Source organism: Bos taurus, chromosome 6, assembly GCF_002263795.3.
Source record: "Bos taurus isolate L1 Dominette 01449 registration number 42190680 breed Hereford chromosome 6, ARS-UCD2.0, whole genome shotgun sequence".
In the NCBI taxonomy this organism is placed as follows: domain Eukaryota; kingdom Metazoa; phylum Chordata; class Mammalia; order Artiodactyla; family Bovidae; genus Bos; species Bos taurus.
Genome location: NC_037333.1, coordinates 90769702 through 90795828, shown reverse-complemented (window position 1 = coordinate 90795828; position 26127 = coordinate 90769702). Strand labels below are relative to the sequence as shown.

General features: G+C 43.2%; 1 protein-coding gene across 2 annotated transcripts; it reads left to right on the top strand.

Annotated features, from left to right (window-relative positions):
- The first annotated feature begins 1442 nt into the window (after nucleotides 1–1442).
- NAAA (N-acylethanolamine acid amidase) lies at nucleotides 1443–25335 on the top strand. Of its 2 annotated transcripts, NM_001100369.2 has the most exon segments (11): nucleotides 1443–1712; nucleotides 2300–2464; nucleotides 5421–5547; nucleotides 10811–10901; nucleotides 12444–12520; nucleotides 16901–17073; nucleotides 17229–17291; nucleotides 18542–18608; nucleotides 20065–20093; nucleotides 24310–24418; nucleotides 25262–25335. In NM_001100369.2, coding segments are annotated over 10 exon segments (1074 nt in total). In that variant the 5' UTR covers nucleotides 1443–1506; the 3' UTR covers nucleotides 24386–24418; nucleotides 25262–25335.
- Nucleotides 25336–26127: the final 792 nt, after the last annotated feature.

Below are 26127 nucleotides of genomic sequence, written 5' to 3'. Positions count from 1 at the left end.
GATATGCAATGACACCAACCCTTATGGCAGAAAGTGAAGAGGAACTAAAGAGCCTCTTGATGAAAGAGAGGAGAGTGAAAAATCTGGCTTAAAACTCAACATTCAGAAAACTAAGATCATGGCATCTGGTCCTGTCATTTCGTGGCAAATAGACAATGGAAACAGTGGCTGACTTTATTTTCTTGGGCTCCAGAATCACTGCAGATGGTGACTGCAGCCATGAAATTAAAAGATGCTTGCTCCTTGGAAGAAAAGCTATGCCCAACCTAGACAGCATATTAAAAAGCAGAGACATTACTTTGCCAACAGAAGTCCATCTAGTCAGAGCTGTGGTTTTTCCAGTAGTCATGTATGAATGTGAGAGTTGGACTATAAAGAAAGCTGAGCATTGAAGAATTGATGCTTTTGAACTGTGGCGTTGGAGAAGACGCCTGAGAGTTCTTTGGACTGCAAGGAGATCCAACCAGCCCACCCTAAAGGAAATCAGTCCTGAGTATTCATTGGAAGGACTGATGATGAAGAGAAACTCCAATACTTTGGCACCTGATTCGAATAACTGACTCATTGGGAAAGACCCTGATGCTGGTAAAGATTGAAGGCAGGAGGAGAAGGGGATGACAGAGGATGAGATGGTTGGATGGCATCACCTACTCGATGGACATGAGTTTGAGCATACTCCGGGAGTTCGTGATGGACAGGGAAGCCTGGCGTGCTGCAGTCACGAGGTCGCAAAAAGTCGGACACGGCTGAGCTACTGAACTGAGCTGAATTGCTTTACAATGCTGTTGTGGTCTCTGCCGTACATCAACGTCAGTCATAACTATATGTACCTCCTCCCTCTTGAACGTCCCTCTGCCTCCGTCATCCCCACCCCCACCCCATTCCACCCCTTGTAGATTGTGATACAGTGTTCTGGCTTGTTTTGATGGTTAGATGAGACAAAAAGGGCAAAAGCACTTGGCACATAGATGTTAGCTAAGTTTTTAGCTTTTTAAAAGAACCTGAGACGTGAGATTGTTGAACTCAAAAAGCTCTCCTTCCCCTTATAAAATCCATATAAACCTTTGAAGAATTTAAATAAAAGCAAATGAGGTGGGGGTAGGAGGACTCTTCCTACCCCAATGGGACTGTCCCGCTTCACCGCTGAAATAATTTTCTCAAATACCCTCTACGCCGCCGATTACACGCTCTCGGCCCACCTGGGTGGGATGGGGCGGGGAGCGGGAGTGAGAAACCCGCGGCCGCATTTAGCATCCCGGGACCTGGAACTCTGCCGCACACTTGGCCGGGGGCGGGGACGGGGGCGTGGTAAGGAGGCAACCGGGCGGGAGCCCACAGGCTAGGCTAGAGAGGCAGCTCTACTCCCAGTTCCGGGTCCTGTAGATCAAGCGGGCCGATCGGCGCGCAGGCTCCCCCTCCAGCCCCCAGGCTCCGCCTTCTCCTCCTTCAGATCTCCTCCGGGGCGCAGCGGGTGGCCGCAGGGTCCCAATAGTGGCCGCCCGAGCAATGAGAGCCGCCGGCCCAAGTGCGCGCCCGGCGCTGGCGCTGCTGCTGCTGCTGGCCGGAGCCGGGGTGTTGGCCGCTGCCGCCGCGCCCCTTGCCCCGCCGCTCTTCAACGTGAGCCTGGACGCGGCTCCCCAGCTGCGCTGGCTGCCAGTGCTGCAGCACTACGACCGGGACTTCTTGCACTCCGCCATGGCCCACATCATCGGGTGAGCGCGGGCGAGGGGGCGCGGGCGCCGGTGGGAGTGTGGGAAAGCCCAGACACGTGCTGCCCAAACACTCTCCAGTCCCCGGGCGTCTGGAGTGGCAGCGGGTAGGGGCACCCAGAACTGGCATTGGCCACTGCTCCAGGCCGGCAGCGTCGGGGTTGGGGGTGACCCGGCGCAGCTGGTTTAACTTTCAAGTCAGGTGTCACCAATGGCATCCTCGTCGACCAGCCATTCTGGATCAAGGTGGCGTGCGTATTGTCAACTGGGCTGTCGCCCCGGCTGCTCAGCTACAGAGTAGGGAACGCACCCCCACGCACTCCTAGCAGGCCTCGAGGGACCCCAGGCTCACCCCTTTGGGATCCACTCTCCGTCGCCCTCTTTCCCGCTCTTGGATGTTCTTTTCTCTCATGGACTCCGCGTTCGGGTGGTGCTGGCTGGACCTGGATTGTCAGCTCTTTGGGTAAGGGAGGCATCTAGAACTCACCCCGAGAACGAAAGCTTTAGGTAGCCCCCCCAGCACCCCCACTACACACGCATAGTACCGACCTCCGAGCAGATCAGACACCCTCGTGGTTTTTCCTTTCTAGAGATTATGTCCCGCAGTGGGTTCTTGCATTGATCAGAAAAGTCGTCCCGGAGCTGGAACTCCTCCTGCCGCAGCCCTTCGCCGAAGAGATACGCGGCATGTGCGACGCCCTGGACTTCAACCTGGTTGACTGCATTCTTCTCAACCTGGCCTACGAGTTCAGCGCGTGAGTGCGCAGCGCTAGCACGGATTAATTTGCGATTTAGCGGGGATTGGAGAAGGAAATGGCAACCCACTCCAGTGTTCTTGCCTGGAGAATCCCAGGGACGGGGGAGCCTGGTGGGCTGCCGTCTCTGGGGTCCCATAGAGTCGGACACGACTGAAGCGACTTAGCAGCAGCAGCAGCAGCAGCCAGCGACATTTGAGTGGGAGGAGATGTGCTTTCAGTGTGATAAAAAGAGGGTGCTGACCGGGCTCTCCAGAAACCTACAGTGCTTCCTCTTTTCTTCTCTGGGTGAGTCTGAGCAGCAGATTATGAGCTTCAAGAAGAAAAGCACCTTCTCTGACCTCAACACTGAACTGTTCTTGGATCTGAAGCCCCCTTTTTTCCCTTCTCCAATCCGGGTAGCCTCCCACTTTCAAAACTCTGTTAACACGTAGTCTCCCAGGAAAGTTTTGAAATAATCCCCCACTTAAGTTAACCCAGTGACGGTCCAACTTTATAGTCAGGGGGTTGTCCCAGCATTCATTTGTTTCTCTGACTTTATCCCTCCGTGTTCATCATGGCTAGTAATCAGGACTCCTCTTTCTCAGCCCATTTCCTCCGCGGGTGGGAGCACAGTACACTGTTCTGGCTTGTAGGGCTAGCCAGTGTTTGATACCTGCAGTGGGCATGATCGGCTGTGGTGCACACCGGGGAAAGCAATCGGAGTGTGTGGTGGATCCCAGGCAGAGTGAGGGGGGAGCCTCAAGTCTGTGGGCTCAGTAACAGGTCTTGGAAGTAAGAGAGATTTGACTTGATTTCTGTCTTCAGGACTTACTGTTTTGCCACCAGACCAGCTTCATCTAGTAACATCTTTTAGATACTTATAACTTCTGCCTGCAAAAGATATTTAAAAAAACATTTTTTTTTTCCCTTTGGATAATGAAAATTTACTGCTTCTTGGCATCTCCTAGAATACCTAGGCAGGATAGGTTAAGAAGCACTGTGACTGCCATTCTCTTTGGGGAAATGTTTTAAGACACAAATAGACACAAATATGTTAAAGTGCTTTTCAATTGACCTAAGTTAATTTTGTCATTCTTCGTCTCCTACCCCTGTCTTTTCCCTATTCTGACGTGACTTTCTCAGTGAAAAAATCAGTTATTTTCATTTTCCTCTTCTTTTGTTGGAGTCACTGTATTCAAACCAACTAAAGCAAAAGTTCTAGTAAAGAAATTCTAACTTTTGGATTTGATTTTAAGGTATATACTGAATTGCCTGACAAGGAAAAGCACCACCAGATTCCACTAGCATTAACAAAGGAAATGTTTTGTCCTCATTTCTGGTATAAGGCTTTTTGAATAAGATTAAGCAAGACTGTGGTTGCTGTTGTTCAGTTGCTAAGTCATGTCTGACTCTTTGTGACCCCATGAACTGTAGCACGCCAGGCTCCTTTGTCCTCCACTATCCTGGAGTTTGCTCAAACTTAAGTAAGACTAGCTACCCTTTATTGAGCCTCCTAGGTACGAGGCCCTGGAGATGGTATTACATTTTGTAATGTGGAAACCAAGCCTCAAAGGGGACAATTTGCTGAAAGTCAGGTGCATGTTGAGTCATCAGAGCTGCTGCTAAAAGCACATGTCCCCGTGCGCTGCGGCGCGTCTCCCAGAGCAGAGCCCAGCTCTCTGCTTGTCACCTGTGCTTGGGGGCCTCTCATGAAAAAACATTTGGCATGACACAGAAGAACTGTTGCCCCCCCAATGTTGAAAAATCACCTTGGACAGAAAGTCTACAAACTTTATCTACTTCCGGTGTTCTGTCGGTTCCTTTCTTGACATGAACTCTTTGAAGATCAGAAACCTTGATGGTGGTGGTGGTGGTTTAGTCGCTCGGTCTTGTCCGACTCTTTATGACCCCACAGACTGTAGCCTGCCAGGCTCCTCTATCCACGAGATTCTCTCGGCAATAATACTGGAGTGAGTAGCCATCCCCTTCTCCAGGGGATCTTCCCAACCCAGGGATCAAACCTCCATCTCTTTTGTCTCCTTCTTGGCACCACTGCCAAGGTTTCCAGAAACCTTGGAAAAAATTAAAACCTGACCAAGCTTCCTTTTTTAAAACGACAAAAAAGTAAAATTTGTTTCCTCTTAATTTTAAAAGTACTATATAATCTTTATGGAAAATTAATAAAGAAAAGAATAAAGAAAATTAACCACAATCTTGTTACTCAGAAATGACCATCCATCCTTCAATATATTTACTCTCAGTTTGTGTGTGTGTGTATGTGTGTGTGTATCTTTCCCCTGCCCTAGAATTGAACATGATATATTTAAATATTTTTATGTAATATTACATATTCTTAGGGAATATGGACATTTAGACATCTTAACAAACCTCTTCCTCTTTTCCTCAAAATACATCTCTCCGGCTGGTAGTTCTTAAAAGATTCTTTTGTTAGCTCTGTGCAGGGAGCCCTAAGGAGGACTGGAAAAGTGCTAAACCCGTAAATTGTTCACCCCTTTCTCAAGAAGAGAAAGTGAAGCAATTTATGAGGCAGAATAGTTTGATGCCACTGTACTTGTTCTGAGAAATTTGGAAGAGAGATGAGCTTCAACCAGCTTTGAATAGCATGTTAAATAGATATATGCTTCCAAGCAGAGGAGCAGGCAAATTTAAGTGATCTCACTGAGCCCAGAATAGGTCCATTTCAGATTTAGATTTAGGATGAAATTCTCTCTCAGTATGTTTTCAATGTCATGTGTGCTGAGAGCAAAGGTCTGGTAACACTGAAGAAGCACTAGAGCTGTGTCCAGTTGTCTTTCTCATCTTGAATTATGAATCCATAGGATTATATAGCATATGTGTTCTTTATAAAAGGGAAAAAAAAAAACACTTTGAGGACTTATTTTTTAAATAAAAAGTTCGTTTCCTTTTTCTTGTTTTTGTTGTTCACTCATGTTAAACTTTTCCCTTTTCCCAGATTCTGCACCAGTATTGTGGCTCAGGACTCCAAAGGCCACATTTACCATGGCCGGAATCTGGATTATGTTTTTGGAAGTTTCTTACGCAACTTGACTTTGGATGTACAGTTCATAAAGAATGGGCAGGTATAGTCCGTACAGTGTGAGATTCAGAAATCAGAGACTTGCTAACTGGTTGGCCATCACTTAGATGGTCTGCAGCTTAAGTGTGTTATCAATTTAAGATACAAAAAACATCAGCCTCCTGGAAAAACAAAACTATGGAGAGATTTACATCAAGTATGCCTGTAGAAATGAGAGTCATTTATTATTACTGAGCACCTACTTACAGAGCTCAATCACTTTTCCCTAGGGAAATCTCTATGGAAATATGATCAATCATCTACTTGGTTTCTTTCTTTTTGTTGTTGTTGTTGTTGGACCATTCAGCATGCAGAATCTTAGTTCCCTAGCAGGGATGGAACCCGCACCCCCAGCACTGGAAGGCAGAATTTTAACTACTGGACGGCTAGGGAAGTCCCAATCGTCTACTTACAATACTAAGTCAGCTCTCTGCTTTTCCGTGTTCAGGCTGCTGCTAGAATAGGGAGGGGCTGGATAGCACAGTGGCTAGGAACACCTACTTTGGGGATCTAACAGGGCTGGGTTTGAATCATACTTCTGTTACTCCCTTTGTGAACCTGAGAAATTACTTATACCCATTTTGCAGATTACAGCTCAGAGAGGTTAATAACTACTTTATGGAGATAGTTATAAAGGTTCAATGAAGTGATCTATGCAAAGCATAAGGCAGATGCTTGATAAATAGTGGCCAAATAATAAATAGTTCTTTACAACTATAATTGACCCAAACTACTCTCTTTAATATTTAAGAAATTATACTTAAATCTTTTTATTTTCTTTTAAAGTACAACCCATGGACGGAGGAGCCTGGTAGGCTACAGTCCACAGGGTTGCAAAGAGTCTGACACGACTGAGTGACTTCACTTCACTTTCTCAGTGCTCAGGCTATTATTATCAAATTTAACTGTTTACACTTGCATATTGTCTTTCTGATGAGGGCTCATGACCAATAAATTGTTTTGCTAAATTAAGAATAGGTTATCTGGTTTTCCTGGGACTTGCCTGGGAGTCCAGTGGCTAAGACTCAATGCTCCCAATGCAGGGGTCCAGGTTCCATCTCTGGTCAGCATGCATCCTGCATGCTGCAACTGAAAAAAAAAAAAAAAAAAGATGACACAACCAAAGATCCTGCATACTGGAACAAAGACCTGGCACAGCCAAATAAATAAATATTAAAAAATAAAAGAACAGGTTATCTGCCCAATAACAAGTTATCCATTGAATAATTAAGCTTTTAAATCCTTTATGACTATACAGTGGAAGTAAGAAATAGATTTAAGGGGCTAGATCTGATAGACAGGGTGCCTAATAAACTATGGACGGAGGTTCGTGACATTGTACAGGAGGCAGGAATCAACACCATCCCCAAGAAAAAGAAATGCAAAAAAGCAAAATGGCTGCCTGAGGAGGCCTTACAAATAGCTGTGAAAAGCAAAGGAGAAAAGAAAGATATACCTATTTGAATGCAGAGTTCTGAAGAATAGCAAGGAGAGATAAGAAAGCCTTCCTCAGCTATCAATGCAAAGAAATAGAGGAAAACAATAGAATGGAAAAGACTAGAGATCTCTTCAAGAAAATTAGAGATACCAAGGGAACATTTCATGCAAAGATGGGCTCGATAAAGGACAGAAATGGTATGGACCTAACAGAAGCAGAAGATATTAAGAAGAGGTGGCAAGAATACACAGAAGAACTATACAAAAAAGATCCTCACAACCCAGATAATCACGATGGTGTGATCACTGACCTAGAGCCAGACATCCTGGAATGTGAAGTCAAGTGGGCCTTAGAAAGCATCACTATGAACAAAGCTAGTGGAGGTGATGGAATTCCAGTTGAGCTATTTCAAATCCTGAAAAGATGATGCTGTGAAAGTGCTGCAGTCAACATGCCAGCAAATTTGGAAAACTCAGCAGTGGCCACAGGACTGGAAAAGGTCTGTTTTCATTCCAATCCCAAAAAAAGGCAGTGCCAAAGAGTGCTCAAATTACTGCACAATTGCACACGCTAGTAATGCTCAAAATTCTCCAAGCCAGGCTTCAGCAATACGTGAACTTCCAGATGTTCAAGCTGGTTTTAGAAAAGGCAGAGGAGCCAGAGATCAAATTGCCAGCATCCGCTGGATCATCGAAAAAGCAAGAGAGTTCCAGAAAAACATCTATTTCTGCTTTCTTGACTATGCCAAAGCCTTTGACTGTGTGGACCACAATAAGCTGTGGAAAATTCTGAAAGAGATGGGAATACCAGACCACCTGACCTGCCTCTTGAGAAACCTGTATGCGGGTCAGGAAGCAACAGTTAGAACTGGACATGGAACAACAGACTGGTTCCAAATCAGGAAAGGAGTACGTCAAGGCTGTAAATTGTCACCCTGCTTATTTAACTTCTATGCAGAGTACATCATGAGAAACACTGGGCTAGAAGAAGCACAAGCTGGAATCAAGATTGCTGGGAGAAATATCAATAACCTCAGATACGCAGATGACACCACCCTTATGGCAGAGAACTAAAAAGCCTCTTGATGAAAGTGAAAGAGGAGAGTAAAAAAGTTGGCTTCAAGCTCAACATTCAGAAAACTGAGATCATGGCATCTAGTCCCATCACTTCATGGCATCCAATCCCATCACTTCATGGCAAATAGATGGGGAAACAGTGGAAACAGTGGCTGACTTTATTTTTGGGGGCTCCAAAATCACTGCAGATGGTGATTGCAGCCATGAAATTAGAATTGATGCTTTTGAGCTGTGGTGTTGGAGAAGACTCTTGAGAGTCCCTTGGACTGCAAGGAGATCCAACCACTCCATCCTAAAGGAGATCAGTCCTGGCTATTCATTGGAAGGACTGATGTTGAAGCTAAAACTCCAATACTTTGGCCACCTCATGCAAAGAGCTGACCCATTTGAAAAGACCCTGATGCTGGGAAAGATTGAGGGCAGGAGGAGAAGGGGACGACAGAGGATGAGATGGTTGGATGGCATCACCAACTCAATGGACATGGGTTTGGGTGGACTCTGGGAGTTGGTGATGGACAGGGAGGCCTGGTGTGCTGCGGTTCATGGGGTCGCAAAGAGTCGGACACAACTGAGCGACTGAACTGAACTGAACTGAATTAAGCTCTTATTCTTATCTAGTAGTCATAGTTTTGAAAGTATTTTCAGATACAGGGCTTCTTTTGATTTGCATAGCAGCCCTGTGAAGCAGACTCAAATCAGTACTTCCATTTTTATCCGCCAGATGAAAGGGCTGGGCCTTAGACAGTGACTTGCTCCAGGCAACAGGAGGAGATGAGGCAGAGGTGGGACCAAACCCAGGCCTTCAACCTTCAAGCTGTTTTCTCCACAAAACTCAGACTGTAAATTAGTCTCCTGCCCCAGCTAAGAGTCTATGCAAAATGACCTGTCACAGACAATTGAAAGCATTCATGCATGCTCAGTCACTAAGTCATCCCTGACTCTTTGCAGCCCCATGGACTGCAGCCTGCCAGGCTACCCTGTCTATGGGATTTCCCAGTCAAGAATATTGGAGTGAGTTGCCATTTCTTCCTCCAAGGGATCTTCCTGACCCAGGGATTGAACCTGCATCTCCTGCATTGATAGGTAGATTCTTTACCACTGGGCCACCTGGGAAGCCCAATTGAAAGTGTAGAAATTTAGAAATAAAAGCAATTTTTCAGAGCTACAAGATACAATATCTTACAAATTCTATCTTATAATTACATATTCTAAAATATCTGGGAAACTGCAACTGATTTTGATTTTTATAACTTTAATTTTCTGAACTCTTCAAAAGTGACATGAATGTGAGTATATCATGAAAATGAAGTGACCATATGATTACTTTTTTCTTCCTATAGTTAACATTTTGCAAAGGCTTTAATAATGAGTAGACTTGTTACCATTTTACCTCCATGAGTGGAAATGGGGAGAATTCATGGAAGGCCCTCAGTGTGTCTTGGGTAAGAGGTCATTTAGAAAATTGAGGCCACTGCTTTTCTCTTGTAATTTAGCCACTTTAAATTGTCTTATAATCGAACAAGGTGGAAATATACAGCTAAATGAAAAGTTACTGGCATAAAATTCAGCTTTTTAGGAAAAAATGAAGCTATGTCCATTCATTTCTCAAAATATAAAAATATTAGTTCACTTTTATTGAACCATATGAGCTGGGCACTCTTCTAAGTACCTCTTTGAAAATTGAAATCTGGGGACTTCCCTAGTGGTTCCAGTGGTTAAGACTCTCTGCCTTCAGTTTAAGGAGTGTGAGTTCAGTCCCTGGTCTGGGAACTAAGATCCCATATGCTGTGTGATGTGGCCCCCCCAAAAAAGAAAAATGAAATCTGGTGTCTGAAATAGCTAGTAGAGTGTCTGTTTTTTTCTCAGGGATATAGTAATGTCTTGCAGTCATTGAAGTTCATTTCTTTAATTTAAAGTGGGAGCAAAGCAAAAAAAAAAAAAAAAAGAATAAATAAAGTGGGAGTAATCCCTACAACTCATGGAATAATCAGGGGATTAAGTGAAAGATGTATGTAAAAATTTTCTTCATAATTAAAATTTAAATTTGATTATTACTAAACGGTTTTACTTGTTTCCCTTTACTTTGTAGAGTTTATAAGAGCATGATATTAATTTCTTATAATTGAGTCAAGCCAAGTTTCTAAATGGAAGCCCATTTGCTACTTCTAGGATGAGCTTCTTTTTTTCTGTATGGAGCAGTTTGATGAAGCTTATTGATCCCGTCTTAAAATAATGTTTTATAAATACATGAAATGTAAAACATTGTGAAGAAACCAGTTATGTTGAAATACAGCTATTTCTATATTATACTTTTCTTAACACATTAGCTAGTAAAATTTAACAATGGGTCTAATAACTCCACCATAAATGCAGAATAGTGATAAGTATGAATGATATTTCAAGATATGTATGTATGATGCCATTATGTAAGTGAAAATACCTGCAATTTCTCCTGGTGATGAAACCATAGGCACTCTATAACTACACAAGTTCTTGCATTTATTCATTACAGAGGGAGTAAAATTTCAGTTAGAAGTTAGTGAAAATAAAGATGTATCTTTTTTTTTTCCTCATCAAAGGTCACAGATCCACTGACTTCTGTCCCTGGGCCCTCAAAGTTAAATCTAGAAGGCTATTTCAGAGTATTAGGATGGAACTTAAAAAAAGAAATCCATGAAATTTGGGGGCAAAACAGGTATTTCAAAGTACTTTTGATTGGCGTAATAAGATGATGTCTTATCTCTTGATTTCAGATTGCCTACACAGGAACCACCTTTGTTGGCTATGTAGGATTATGGACGGGTCAGAGTCCACACAAGTTTACAGTTTCTGGTGACGAACGAGGTACTCAAACTCCCAAGCATTTTTAGCCCTATCCCTGTTCAGTTTTATCCAGGCACGTCATTCACTCAGCCAACAGAGCACACGGAACACCTTCCGTGTCCCGTGCTTCCGTTCAGTGGGGGAAGGTGGGCAGTGTGCGTGTGAGCAATGAACGTGATTTCAGCTACTGATAAGTGCTCCCAAGAAAGTAAAACAGGAAGATGTGGTAGAGAATGAAGTCGGGCATGAGCAAGTACTACAGGGATAGGGTCAGGGAAGGCTTGACTTACATGACCCAGGTCTACAGAACCTGGGTGCGGAATTCCAGAAACAGGACTGTAATGTGGCTACAGGATGGAGTAAGGGGGAGTATATTAGAGATGGAGAAGGAGGCTGAGGCCAGGTGCAGGGTTGTGAGGAGGAGTTTGGGTTCTAAGCAAAATGGAAGCCCTAGGAAGATTCTGGGGCTTCCCTGGTAGCTCAGTTGGTAAAGAATCCACCTGCAATGCAGGAGACCCTGGTTCGATCCCTGAGTTGGGAAGATCCCCTGGAGAAGGGAATGGCTACCCACTCCAGTAGTCCATGGGGTCGCAAAGAGTCAGACACAACTGAGCGACTTTCACAGGAAGATTTTAGGCCAGGGTGAACAGATCTGTTTTGCTTTTACATTCTTAACTTTCATTTGGTTGCTCTATAGAGGCTAGATCATGTTGGGTTAAGATGGATACAGAAGACTGTCTGGAAACGATTGCAGTCATTAGAGGATATAGCGATGGCATTACACAAACAACATCTGTAAAGCACTTTACCATTTTCTGTGCATTTTCTCTAAGTTCTCTCATTAGACCCTCCCAGCAGTCCTGTTAGTTAGGCCGGGCTGATTTTATTAACTGGATCTATTATGCAAAAGAGGAAACTGAAGCTACAAGGTGAAGACAGCTAGTAGGTGGGAGAGATGGTTCTCAAACTGATCTCCTGGGTCCTTGCCTCGTTGCTCTATTATACAGCCCACTCCTATGCCCCAAGGCTCAGGGGACACCACTCAGTTACCCAACATGTGGGAAACCCTGAGAAAACTCGGCTCTGTCCTTGGTCTCTGTCCTCAGGAATTTGCAGCTGAATAAAGGAGAAAGACATGTACCAGGAGTCTCATTTCCATTGATGTATTCTTACCTTTTTATATAAGCCTGACCGGAAGATGCTGGTTGAGGATGTATCTGTGTCCATAATAGTTCTTTATCCTCTTATATTTCTTCATTTCCTTAAGTGTCAGCTGTGAATGAGACTAATTCTCAACCAGTGGTATCCAAACCACCGCATGACGGTTACTGAAGTTTTACAGAGAATGAACAAAAGGGGCTTTGCTTCCATCATTTTGTGGCTCAGATTGTTTAACTGATAGTTATGGTATGAGCAGATTAAAAAAGTAAAAAACAAACCTCTTTTATCTAATGAAAACTAGTTCTATCATTAGCCTGCTAAGATTGAGTTAAAATGCCTGAACGATTGCCTCTGGGGCAGCAATTCTAGTGTGTGTCAACATTATGATTCCTTCCTTGGCAGATAAAGGCTGGTGGTGGGAGAATATGATCGCGGCCCTTTTTCAGAGACACTCACCGGTCAGCTGGCTTATCCGCACTGTGAGTATTTTTACTGTCAAGCTCACCTCACCCTCAAAGCTTCCCTGGTGGTTCAGTGGTAAAGAATCCCACCTGCCAATGCAGGAGATTCGAGTTCCATTCCTGGGTTGGGAAGATCCCCTAGAGAAGGAAATGGCAACACACTCCAGTGTTCTTGCCTGGAGAATCCCATGGACCGAGGAGCCTGGAGGGCTACAGTCCATGAGGTTGCAAGAGTTGGACATGACTGAGCAACTGAGCACATAGCACGCACAGAGCATGAAGAGGCTGCACTCCAAGGTGCCTGGCGAGAGTTTGGTCAAGAAGGAGCATCTTTGTCATAGGCTCCGGTTTTCCACAATAGCTGATTGCAATAAGAGATCAAGCTTTTCTAAGGATGTAGATGTACCCTTCTTTTAGAATCTCCAACTGCAAATGCGTTCATCTTCATCAGCAAGTATCTTAATGAGCAAAACAAATGTGTTAGAAGATAACTCTATGTACAACAAAAGGAACATCTGGCTTTACATTACCTATTAGTCAGCAGAGTTCCAAGCCACGTATAAATTGTGGTCTGACCACAGAAAGCACATTTTTTTGAAGCACACTTCTGGTGAAAGGAGCTGGCCCTGCCTCCCTTTTAGCCTTTTGGGCCTTTCCTTGTCCTGCTGTAAATAATCAAGACTCTCTAGGCTTGAAATTTTCCTAAACTTTTTACTTGAATATTCCCTAAATACGTTAATGAACACTGCACCCCTCACATATTTTTTTAAATTTTATTTTATTTTTAAACTTTACATAATTGTATTAGTTTTGCCAAATATCAAAATGAATCCACCACAGGTATACATGTGTTCCCCATCCCGAACCCTCCTTCCTCCTCCCTCCCCATACCATCCCTCTGGGTCATCCCAGTGCACCAGCCCCAAGCATCCAGTATCGTGCATCAAACCTGGACTGGCAACTCGTTTCTTACATGATATTTTACATGTTTCAATGTCATTCTCCCAAATCTTCCCACCCTCTCCCTCTCCCACAGAATCCATAAGACTGTTCTGTACATCAGTGTCTCTTTTGCTGTCTCGTACACCGGGTTATATTTTAAGATGACTTCTAAAGTATTTCATCTTAAGATTAAAAAGCTGCAAAAATCCAGTGTATTGGATGCATTGATGTTTAAAAATAAAACTATAATTTAAATCTTTTCAGGGGAATCTAAATACCAAGAGTTTTTTTTTTTCATTTTATAATTTACATATAATAAAATGCAGAAATATTAAGGGTTTTATTCAGTGTGTTTTGGCAATTTTACACACTCATTTATCCATCCATGTAACCACCAAACATACACAAAATATAGACCCTAACAACTAAAATAAAATGTACAATGTAAGAGTTGTCAGTTAAGTTTTATTTGCAGCAAAATGAGGAGTATAGCCAGGGAGTCATCATTTCAGATATCTCTGAGAAACTGCTCCAAGAGATGGGGGGAAGATCAGTATAATATATGATTTCAGTGAAGGGGGAACGGGCTGTCAAGCACTTCTTTTGGCAGAGGCTTGCCGCTAGTCATAAGGACCAGATGTCATCATTGATTATTTTAATGCTTTTCTAGGTATGAGGAAATCAAAGAATTGGGCTCATAAAATCTTCTCCTGAAAGTAACTATTTGAAGGCCCTGTTCTGCCGGCTTTTTCCAAAGCACAAAATGCCTCATTCCTCATCTCTCCACCTTGAACTCCTTTCAGGGTATGTTGAAGGTCAGCGACTGCAGTGGCTAGTGACCTGATCTTTGTAGAGGCACACAGTGGGTGACAGGTTTTAGTTGGCAGATGATTCCAAATGTCCCTGGAAATTTTCCCTAGTGCTCCTTTCTGGTCAACTTCCAACCTTCTCTGACTCCCCACCTCCTTGCCAGGCACCACTCTGACTTCTATCAGTATAAAAAGTTTTGCCTGTTGTAGAATTCATGTACCCCAAATTGTAGTACATAGACTCTTTTTCTTTCACTCAGCATGTTTTTCAGACTCATCCTTATTGGTATCACGAGTTCATTCCTTTTTATTATCGAAGAAGATTGTATGAGTATGCCACAACTTATCCATTTTATTGTTAATAAATGGACATTGGGTCATTTCCAGTTTGGGGCTGTTGAGTTGGTTTGTTCTGAACTCAGCAAAATTATATGTGAGGCAATAAGAGGTGACATTGCGATGGAATACATGATGGAATATGTTTTGGATTATGTTACCTATAGCATCCCCCAAGTGCTAGCGAAGAATTCATTGCCTCTAACAGAATTCTGTAAGAACAAAGTGAAAGAACATCAGTAAGAAATACCGAAAGTAGCTGGACTTTCCTGGTGGCCAGTGCCTATGAATAAGGCTGCTGTATTAATTCTTGTACCAGTCTTTTTGTAAACTTATATCCACTTTAGTTGGTTACATAAGTACTTAAGAGTGGGATTATTGGGTCATAAGGTTGATGTGTATTTAATTGAAGTAATGCCATACAATTCATATGCCATACTATTGATCCATTTTAAAGTATACAACTCACTAGTTTTTAGTATAAGTCACAGTTATGCAACCATCACTATGGTCAGTTTTAGAACATCTTCATTCCCCTGAGGAGAAACCTGCACCCATTAGCACTCACTCCATTTCCTCTGTTCCCTGAGATAGATGAGCTTCCTATCTCCCCCTCAGTGTGCCACTAGGGTGAATAATAGCAGTCACCACTGCCTTCAGTATTTCTTTCTTTTTTTTTTGTTTTGACTGCACCATGTGGCATGTGGGATCTTAGTTCCCTACCCAGGGATCAAGCCCATGGCCTCTGAATTGGAAGCACGGAGTCATAACCACTGGACCACCAGGAAAGTCCAGCTACTTTCAGTATTTCTTACTGATGTTCTTTTGCTTTGTTCTTACAGAATTCTGTTAGAGGCAAGGAATTCTTCGCTAGCACTTAGAGGATGCTATAGGTAATATAATCCAAAAAATATTCCATCACGTATTCCATCACAATATCATCTATTGCCTCACATATAATTTTGCTGAGTTCAGAACAAACCAGCTCAAGTCTCACTACCCTACCCTGACAGCAAGCGATATACATAAGGCTGGGAAAAGTCCACAAAGCTTGCCGTGGTTAATGGTTTATGATGCTGAATGATGGCACCTTTGCAGACCCCAGTGTTTTGAATCGTTCTTTTGTTTGCCCCTCTCCCTACCCTTGACACTGGACTTTGACACTATTCAGGAGGGTGAGATGGCTGTACCCTCTAAAAGTGATGAAATAGTGTTGGTGAAGGTGTAGGTGGGAGGGACTGGCCCTCTAGCCAGGACATTCTCCAGCAAGATCAGCTTGAGAAAAGAGTACACGTGGAAGCAGAAGATTTGGAAAGTGATCCCCTTAACCATCCGTGCTGTGGACCTACGGAAGTGATCAGGAAGTCCAGTTCAGCTTGCCACTCTAACCCAGCACGCTGTCTTTCCTCTCCAGCCCTTTGCCAATCTGTTCATTGAGCTGAAGCTCTTCCCCACCCCCACTCCCAACCCCTCACAATCACTGCTTTCTCTGGTCTGACTTCTGTTTGTCTCTCTGACCTCAGCTCATGTGACACCTCCCTTGGAGGTCTACTCAATGGCCTGGGTAAGGACCAGTCCCCTGCTGTGACTTCCGCAGCATCTCCTCTGGTGGTGACACTCATTACGTTGTGTCGCTATTGTCTGTTGACTTTACTTTCATCTATGGAAGTCTGGGGAGAATAAGGACTGGGCCCATCATATTGACAGCTCTGTTGCCACAGCAGCACAGTGCCTGACATAGTATAGGTATTCAAGAAATGCCTGCAGAGAGAACAAATCAGTGAAGAACATGGGGAGACCTTTGCAAGGGTGATCTGCCTTGAAATCATACAGCCTTTGTTTTGGTGAGCAGGGTCTCTCACCCAAGTGAAGTGAAGTGAAAGTCACTCAGTCATGTCCAACTGTTTGCAACCCCATGGACTGTACAGTTGATGGAATTCTCCAGGTCAGAATACTGGTGTGGGTAGCCTTTCCCTTCTCCAGGGGATCTTCCCAACCCAGGGATCAAACCCAGGTCTCCTGCATTGCGGGCGGATTCTTTACCAGCTGAGCCACAAGGGAAGCCCTCTCACCCAAAATAACATGTCAAAGTTCTCTTCTTTTGTGAGAAAAACCCTCTTGCTGTTGCCTTTCCACTGGAGCTTCCTCCATCTCAGGAGCCCTGATGACAAGGGAATGAGGTCAGAACAGTTCAAGATTATAGCCATGGGTTCATAGAGCAGGAGTATGTGTTTTGGACCAATTGTCCATCACCTGGTGTGGGTAAGTGACAACTATGATGATGCTAATGCAGGTTTGTCTTTCTCTTCAGACTCTGAGTGAATCGGAAAACTTTGAAGCAGCTGTTTACAAACTGGCCAAGACACCGCTTATTGCTGATGTTTATTACATTGTTGGCGGCACATCCCCCAAGGAGGGAGTGGTCATCACAAGGAACAGAGGTGGCCCTGCAGACATATGGCCTCTAGATCCTTTAAATGGAGCGTGAGTAGAATTAAAGGCTCTGGTCATTTTGTATCAGTAATCTTTTTTTTAAATTGATGAGCCTAGAGATACTGTTTATTTTTATATGTGCTTTTTTTTCTTTAGCTGTGTCCCAGTTGACCTCAGGTAAGACAAGATGATGTGCTTTGTTGCAGGTGGTTCCGAGTTGAGACAAATTATGACCACTGGAAGCCAGTGCCTAAAGCAGATGACCGAAGGTAGGCTCTGCACACTGCCTGGTTTGCAGTGTTTTCTTGTGGTCAGGAGAACGTGCCCCTCCTACTCCAGGAAATGGAAAGGACTACAGATGCTGTCCCCTCCCAGAAGATGTACCTGGGCCCCCGGCCAGTGCCTCAGCCAGGATGGGAGAGTGTAGTATGTGGTAGACAGCATGACAGGAAGCTGGTTGGGAGTTGGGAGGACAAGGTTGATTCTGGCCTCGGGGGCAGGAACCCTAGATTTCACCACTAGCTCTGCTGATGACTCACTGGGTGGCCTCTTGAGCCTCTGTTGACCTATCTTCCCCACCCCCCCTTTTTTATTTTTTATTTTAAAACTTTTTTTTTTTGTATTGGAGTATAGCTGATTAACAATGTTGTGATAGCTTCAGGTGAACAGCAAAGGGACTCAGCTGAATGTACACATGTATCCATTCTCTCCCAAGCTCACTCCTATCCAGGCTGCCACATAACATTAAGCAGAGTTCCTTATGCTATACAGTAGGTCTTTGCTGGCTACCCATTTAAATATAGCAGTGTGTACATGTCCGTCCCAAACTCCCTAACTATCCCTTCCTCCCTGGCAACCGTAAGTTTGTTCTCTAAGTCTGTGAGTCTCTCTGTTGTTGATTCATCTTTAAAAGGAAATGATGGAACAAGATTCATGGTTTCCTATGTAAGACTATTTTGGGAAGGAAAATATTTTCTAACTTAAATAAACTGAGGAATTCCCTGGGGGTCCAGTGTTTAGAACTTTGTGCTGAAAGCCTATTCTGAAATCCTGTGTGGGAGCCTGGATTTGATCCCTGTTTGGGAAACTAAGATTCTGCACATGGCCAAAAACACAAACATACAAACAACGACAATAAATAAATAAAACTGGGTGCCTTAATGTCCCTTCTAATTTTGAAAAACTCTTTAATTATAATTCAGTGTGTCTCCAAAGAGCAAGTAGTCATATACTTTTCCTTGATTTTACTGGCCCACATGTCGGATGGCAACGGTTCAGGTCACAGCAAACGTTTTCCCCATCCTGCTTCCTTGAGCAGATGGGGCCACTGGGCCTGGCTCTTGAATGCCTTTACCATGGTGGTCTGAGGCAAGGCAACACACATACGTGGGGGCCAGCGTCTGTTCAGAGGAAAGGGCGATACTGAGGCTAGGCTTTGTATTGAGCCTCCCCAGATGAAAGCTAGAGGGACTCAGGGTTTCCTGAAGTGCCAGATGACCTTTGATCATTGTCCTTACAGGACACCCGCCATTAAAGCCCTGAATGCCACCGGCCAGGCCAACCTCAGCCTGGAGACACTCTTCCAGGTAACTTGTGTCACAGTGTCCAGTTTTCACCCAGGATGTTTGGTGTCTTTCTCAATAGTGATTAAAAAAAATTCTCTGAAATCAAACATTGTTAAAGTTTTACCTGGTTGAAAACATATAGAAGAAAAGCCAGATGACATTTTCTGAGCTTGTAACCATGTAGATTAACGTGTCCATCTTAACCTTTCTGCATGTTAAAATAAAAAAAAAGGCATAGTCATAACATATGTTCATTTGTTTAAAAGAAAAAATAAGAGAAAGGTTTCAAAACTATCACCCCAAGATAAACCAAAGTTATTTTTTTCCTGTAGATAGTCTGCATGTATTTCTCCTACCTTTTAATAGTCTTTGATTTATTGGTAGTATTATTTTATTGAAGTATACTTGCTATAAAATACTATATAAGCTTCAGGTATACAACATAGTATTCTCGCCTGGAGAATCCCCATGGAGAGAGGTGCCTGGTGGGCTACACTCCCTGGGGCTGCAAAGAATTGGACACGGCTGAGCAACTAAGCACAGCACAGCGCAGCATACAACACAGTGTTTTTAAAGGTTATAGTCTGTTTCTAGTCATTATAACATATTGGCTATATTTCCTGTGTTTTGTAATATATCCTTGAATCTTATTTTATATAGTAGTTTGTATGTCTTAATTCCATACCCTTAATTTGCTTGCACTCCTTCCTTCTCCCCACTAGTCTGTTCTCTTGTCTATAAGTCTGTTTCTGTTTTGCTATATACATTCATTTTTAATTTTTACATTCAATATATTAGTGATATCATAGAATATGTTTCTTTCTCTGCCTTATTTCACTTAGCATAGTCCCCTCCAAGTCCACCCATGTTATTGCAAATGGCAATATTTCATTCTTTTTTATGGTTAACTAGTATGGTCGCTAAGAGGCGGACACGACTGAGCGACTTCACTTTCCCTTTTCACTTTCATGCATTGGAGAAGGAAATGACAACCCACTCCAGTGTTCTTGCCTGGAGAATCCCAGGGACGGAGGAGCCTGGTGGGCTGCCGTCTATGGGGTCGCACAGAGTCAAACACGACTGACGCGACTTAGCAGCAGCAGCAGCAGTATTCCACTGTGTGTGTGTGTGTGTGTGTATATGTATGTGTATATATATATATATATATAGCGTGTGTGTGTGTGTATATATATTCACACGGCAACCCACTCCAGTATTTTTTCCCGGAAAATCCCATGGACAGAGGAGAGGTCCAGGGGGTTGCAAAGAATTGGACATGACTGAGTACACATATATTTATCACATCTTCTTTATTCATTTGTTGATGGACACTTATGTTGCTTCTATATCATGGTAATTGTAAATAATGCTGCCTTGAACATTGGAGTGCATGTATCTTTTTAAATTTTTAGTAGTCTTTTTTAAAATTAAATTTATGTATTTGTAAATGTCTTTTAATATGATTTTTCCCATGCAGGTCTTATCAGTGTTTCCAGTTTGTAACAAGTAAGTGACGTGTTAAGCATGCGTCATGCATCACCCCAGCACGGTAGACTCTCTCATGCACTTTTTGGCTCAGCAGGGACCTGAGGGCTCCCACAGAGCAGGTTGTCTAGGTGCTGTGAACACAACAGTGACAAAGTCTCTGTTCTCCTGGGACCAGCATTCTACTGGCAGGAGCAGGAGGAGGCAGGGAGGGGAAGATTAACTCATGTACCATGTCAAGTGGGAAGTCCATGGAGAAAACCAGAGCTAAGGAGGATAGGGTGATCTGGAAGAAGAGGGCATGACATGTTCATCACTCTGAGGACTAAACTGTAGCCACCTTTGGCTTTCCTTTATCTCCCCGGGGAGTTTCTGCTACCCTTATCCTCATTTCACAGATGATTCAGTGCCTAAGTGAATGATTCTCTTTTAGCCTGTGCCCTTGACAATAGCATTCTGTGAGCTATGGCTTCTCGGATCTACAGGCTGGGATTTCACCCACCTCCTTTTCTGAGGTGAATCGCTGGGCTGTCTTGCCGCTGCCACAGGAGGCTCTTAGTTAAACTTGAAGTGTAGCCCCCGCCAAACTTGCACAGGACTCTCTGAAGGTCCACTGTCACCATCTTAGCAAGGCTAAATGGGCCAGTAGCCCACTCCTCAGGGCCCCCTCCCCCTCCCAGTGATGCCTGATTGCCTTATCAACAATCAGTGAGGCAGGGCTTAATTTACTAATATAAAAGAGGAAGCAAGTCAATAAAGAGTCCTGTCTCCTTCTTATACTTCCATAAATTCCCAAGCCCAGCATTTCCTACTTTCTCATTATCCTTGCTTCTTTCTCCAAGGCAAGAATATTAAAATGGTATTCTTCAAGAAATAGTCTAGTAAGTCGCTTCAGTCGTGTCCGACTCTGCGACCCCATAGACGGCAGCCCACCAGGTTCCCCCATCCCTGGGATTCTCCAGGCAAGAACACTGGAGTGGGTTGCCATTTCCTCCTCCAATGCATGAAAGAGTCTAGTACAGATAAAATTTGTAAAGTGAGTTTTAGTTTCAAATACCCAATTGATTTTTTTCTTTAAAGGATCCTCTTTTACACAACTGTAAAACAGCAGTTTTCCTGACAGCCTCTGGAAGAACTTTTGTAGTATTTGGGTGTTCTAAGATTCCTTAGGTACAATGACACTTTCTTTAAAAAAAAAAAAAAATTGTTAGAGTATAATTGCTTAACAGTGTTGTGTTAGTCTCTACTGTACAGCAAAGTGAATCAGCTATATGTTTACAATGACATTTTAAAAACTGGTGTTACTCTTCTCACTTTGCACCACAACAGGAATACATGTCTTTGGAATTGTTTTTAAGTATGTCCAGACCTGGAGAATCCCAGGGACGGGGGAGCCTGGTGGGTTGCCGTCTATGGGGTCGCACAGAGTCGGACATGACTGAAGCAATTTAGCAGCAGCAGCAGCAGCAGATAAAAAGATAATTGTTAAAAATTCCCTGTAAACATATTCTAACAGCCAGAAACAGAAAAAACAAATTAGTATTTTCCCACTCTAACAAATGAGTTATTTGGGTCACAAATGACCCAGTACTGTATTAGTGAACTAGCTCGTTGAGGGCAGGGAGAGCAAAAACAAAAGATTCTCCTGATTTGTAGCATGTATTGACTTCCATGGTGTAAACACCTACCCTGACCTACTTCAGGATTACAGTTGGCTCATAACCTTCCTGAATATTTAACCATTGGTTCTCACTAGCCTCCCGGAGTCAGCTCCAACCCACTTCCACTAGGGCACAATATTGCCCTTTCAATATTCATTTAAAAAATATATATGAAAACCTATTTTTGTGTTCTTATAGTTTTTAAAAGTTATATAAATGACGTTTTTTAAAGATTAGTAGTATAATCAATATTTATCGTAATAAAGCAGTTTCCATACTGTAAACAGCCCATATAACTTTAAATGGTTTCATCATAGATAATCAAATGTAGTATAATTGAGTTAAAAATTATTCAGTTGTTAGTTTTCTCTCATTAAAACTCTGAAATTAATATTATTAATACATTATTCCCCTCCCACCCTGCTTTTTATTATTTTCTTTGGCCTAATTCCCAGAAGTAGGATTACTGAGTTAAAAGACTACAAATGTTTAAATGGCATCTGAAATGCTTTGTCAAAAGAGATTTGTCAGAAATTCTAAAGTTTACCAAGAAGCATTTTTCTCTACTGTCTAATTGAAAACCCAAAAGGAACAACCTTTAAATGATAATGATCCCTGAACCAGAAATAACACAGATCCCTGACTCTCAGGCCCTTTACATGTAATGATTACTATCAACTAAGGATTCAAGATTGCTGGGAGAAATATCAATAACCTCAGATATGCAGATGACACCACCTTTATGGCAGAAAGTGAAGAGGAACTAAAAAGCGTCTTGATGAAAGTGAAAGAAGAGAGTGAAAAAGTTGGTTTAAAGCTCAACATTCAAAAAACTAAGATCATGGCATCTGGTCCCATCACTTCATGGAAAATAGATGGGGAAACAGTGGAAACAGTGTCAGACTTTATTTTTGGGGGGCTCCAAAATCACTGCAGATGATGATTGCAGCCATGAAATTAAAAGACGCTTACTCCTTGGAAGGAAAGTTATGACCAACCTAGATAGCATATTCAAAAGCAGAGACATTACTTTGCCAACAAAGGTCCATCTAGTCAAGGCTATGGTTTTTCCAGTAGTCATGTATGGATGTGAGAGTTGGACTGTGAAGAAAGCTGAGCGCCAAAGAATTGATGCTTTTGAACTGTGGTGTTGGAGAAGACTCTTCAGAATCCCTTGGACTGCAAGGAGGTCCAACCAGTCCATCCTAAAGATCAGTCCTGGGTGTTCATTGGAAAGACTGATGCTAAAGCTGAAACTCCAATACTTTGACCACCTCATGCAAAGAGTTGACTCATTGGAAAAGACCCTGATGCTGGGAGGGATTGGGGGTAGGAGGAGAAGGGGATGACAGAGGATGAGATGACTGGATGGCATCACCAACTCAATGGACATGAGTTTGAGTGAACTCCGGGAGTAGGTGATGGACAGGGAGGCCTGGCGTGCTGCGATTCATGGGGTCACAGAGTCGGACACGACTGAGTGACTGAACTGAACTGAACTAAAGTCTATTTTATGTGTGAGGTTAATAGAAATGTCTGAACAGAAGCAGTTATCTCTATGCTTCCCCCTTGTGCTGTGCTACAAAATTATATGCCCCTGCAGTAGAACACCATCCTCTGCTGTGGCTATCAGCAGAGGAAATATTGCAGCAGTGATGGAGAATAGAATTGTGACCAAATAAGTAACTGAGATCCTGTTCTGGGAACCTTCATTACCCTTGGATGAGCTCTGCATGTGCTCATAGTGCTGTCTTCAGTCCGGTGTACGATTCAGCTGCAGGGTGCCAGCACCTATCCCTAAATAGCCTGGCTCCAGATGCTTTGAGCATGAATCCCAGATAGTGTCTGGGGCAAGAGGTAGATGAAAGAAATGAAGTGAAGTACCTGAGTGTGTGTGTGCGCACACATGCAAGTTATTGGGATCTCTTACTCTGCAGAATGTTGAATGAGTGACATTGTACTTTTCATCCTTAGATCTAGGCAAGTGGGCCCCCGGTCTTGATTCTTGAGCTCTAGGGGCCCCACTCTGGCCTTCCTCTGACTCTCCCATGATATAAGGAATCCACTCAGAGTCTGACCTAAGTACCTAGGACCCTGGAATTCTTAGCCTGAACAGCACCAAAGCCATTTCCAGGGCCTGTGCGGTCTGCTTCCTGCTGGTGGTCTCTTGGGGGCAGTGTGCGGCCATTGTGGATGTCCTGTGTCTGGTGGGGGATGGCTGGGTGTTGCAGCTGAAGCCTGGATGTAACAGTGGAGCGTCCACACATGTGCCACCTGTGGGCAAGGCAGAACGAGGCTGAAGGCCAAAGCCAGCTCTCCCTCCTGCCACGGAGGAACTCAGAGGGATCTGAGAATTTTAAATTTAAACTCAGCCTCCCACAGTGTTTTCAGAATAGGAAAGAAGACTTTGTGTGGTTGCTTGAATTATAACTTTTAATTATTCTGACATACGTAGATCTCTATTTGTATTCTTGTCCATGATCCCAAGTGTTAGGGGGAAGGCTTGGGATTGTTTTTTCCTCTTTGGATATTAGAGAAAATGATGTGTATATTAAAATTCCTCTCTTTATTTTCAGCTATACAATCTATACTACCATAATGAGTGCTGCCAACCCAGACAAGTACATGACTAGGATCAGGAATCTGAGTTAAAAGCAGAAGAGAGAGTTCACCTATTCTATGAAGGTTTGCTAAAGTTGTTGTTTTGTGTGTTTTCCCCAAGGGGTGGGGCTAGGGGCAGGTAGATGTGTGTTGGTATTTCTCCTGGAAGACAGTGGCATCCTCAACATTAATACATACATAATATTTTCTGACAGGTATCTGGTGTATGGTTGTCATTTGTGTCAGGTTATTGTTACAATTGGGCTTTCCTGGTGACTTAGCTGGTAAAGAATCTGCCTGTAATGCAGGAGACTTGGGTTCGATCGCTGGGTCGGGAAGATCCCCTGGAGAAGGGAATGGCAAGCCACTCCAGTATTCTTGCTTGGAAAATCCCATGGACAGAGGAGCCTGGTGGGCTACGGTCTGTGGGGTTGCAAAGAGTTGGACATGACTGAGGTGACAGCATGTACTCATTGTCACAATTAGGTATTTATTTTTAATTGTTTGATTGAAAGCTAATCATCTGATGCCCAGTGACCTTTGCCCTTTATTAAAACCTGCTTTCAGGGCAAAGTGTTACCTCTTCACTTACGGCAGAGGGGCAAATATCTGTAAGACTTCTGTGTGTCCCAAGTAACAGGGAGGCAAGCCCAGTTCCTTTGCAGACAGACCCTGAAGGACCAAGGACACTCAGAATTTGTTGTAGGCATCAGTGAGTCTGTAGGTGAGAGGAAAGATGTAAGGAAGAAGCAGGAGTCCTTTCTGCTGCCCCTAAAATCGAACCATCTTGGCAGCCACTGATGGACAGAACACCTTTTCTGATTGCAAGGATCTTGTGAAGTTTATAAACCTAGCCTGATGTTTGGTCATTCACTTATGAGGATATTAAAATCAGTTTAAATTAAGCCTATTTTTTTTCCCTTACAGATGATTTTTTAAATGAAATTTTTGAAGAGCTGCACTTTAAAAAATAAAGTGAAAAGATTATATTTTATGACCAATACAGGCTTCTTCCTCATTAAACTTTTCAACCTTGTGCAGTGGGAGCAGGAGGATCCGTCTGGAGCTTGTCATGGTAAAGTGGGTAGTGGGCGTCCTTTCTTCAAGGTTTGCCTTGACCTTCTCTGAGCTTCTTCTATGCCAGCTTGAACAACTCAAAGATAATTTTTTTGATCTCAGAGGGCAAGCTATATCCTCAGGCTTTATTCCCAGCTTCTCACCATTATTTATACCTATGTGGTCATATCTCAGCTTATAAAGAAATGAGCAGGTAAGACCTCCTTATTCATTAGGAAGTGCTTCTGGAAGTATCTGCCAGCCTTAAATAAAATTAACAGCAATTATTTTTAAGCAGAGAGAAGTTTATTAGGGAATAGCAGAGGATTTAACAATTCAAGACAAGCAAACAATGGCAAACCATAGGCAAGTCTAAAAAACAAAGGGGATGTTAGCTTTTATTGGAATGTGGGAGGAAATTGGGGAGCACTGTTTTGAACAAAAGTTCATTAGAAGAAAATGAGAGTTCAAGGTTGTTGCAGTTTCACATTTGTTGCAAGCGATGGTTAGTTTGCTGTTGCTGAGAAATGCAAAAAATCTTTCTTCCTCCTGGCTGTATAACCATAGATAACAACTTTCTTTTCATGGCTTCCCCACTCCATTTAAAATCAAGTATGCTTTATCTCTGGTTCCTCTGCCTTTTCTAAAACCAGCTTGAACATCAGGAAGTTCACGGTTCATGTATTGCTGAAGCCTGGCTTGGAGAATTTTGAGCATTACCTTACTAGCGTGAGATG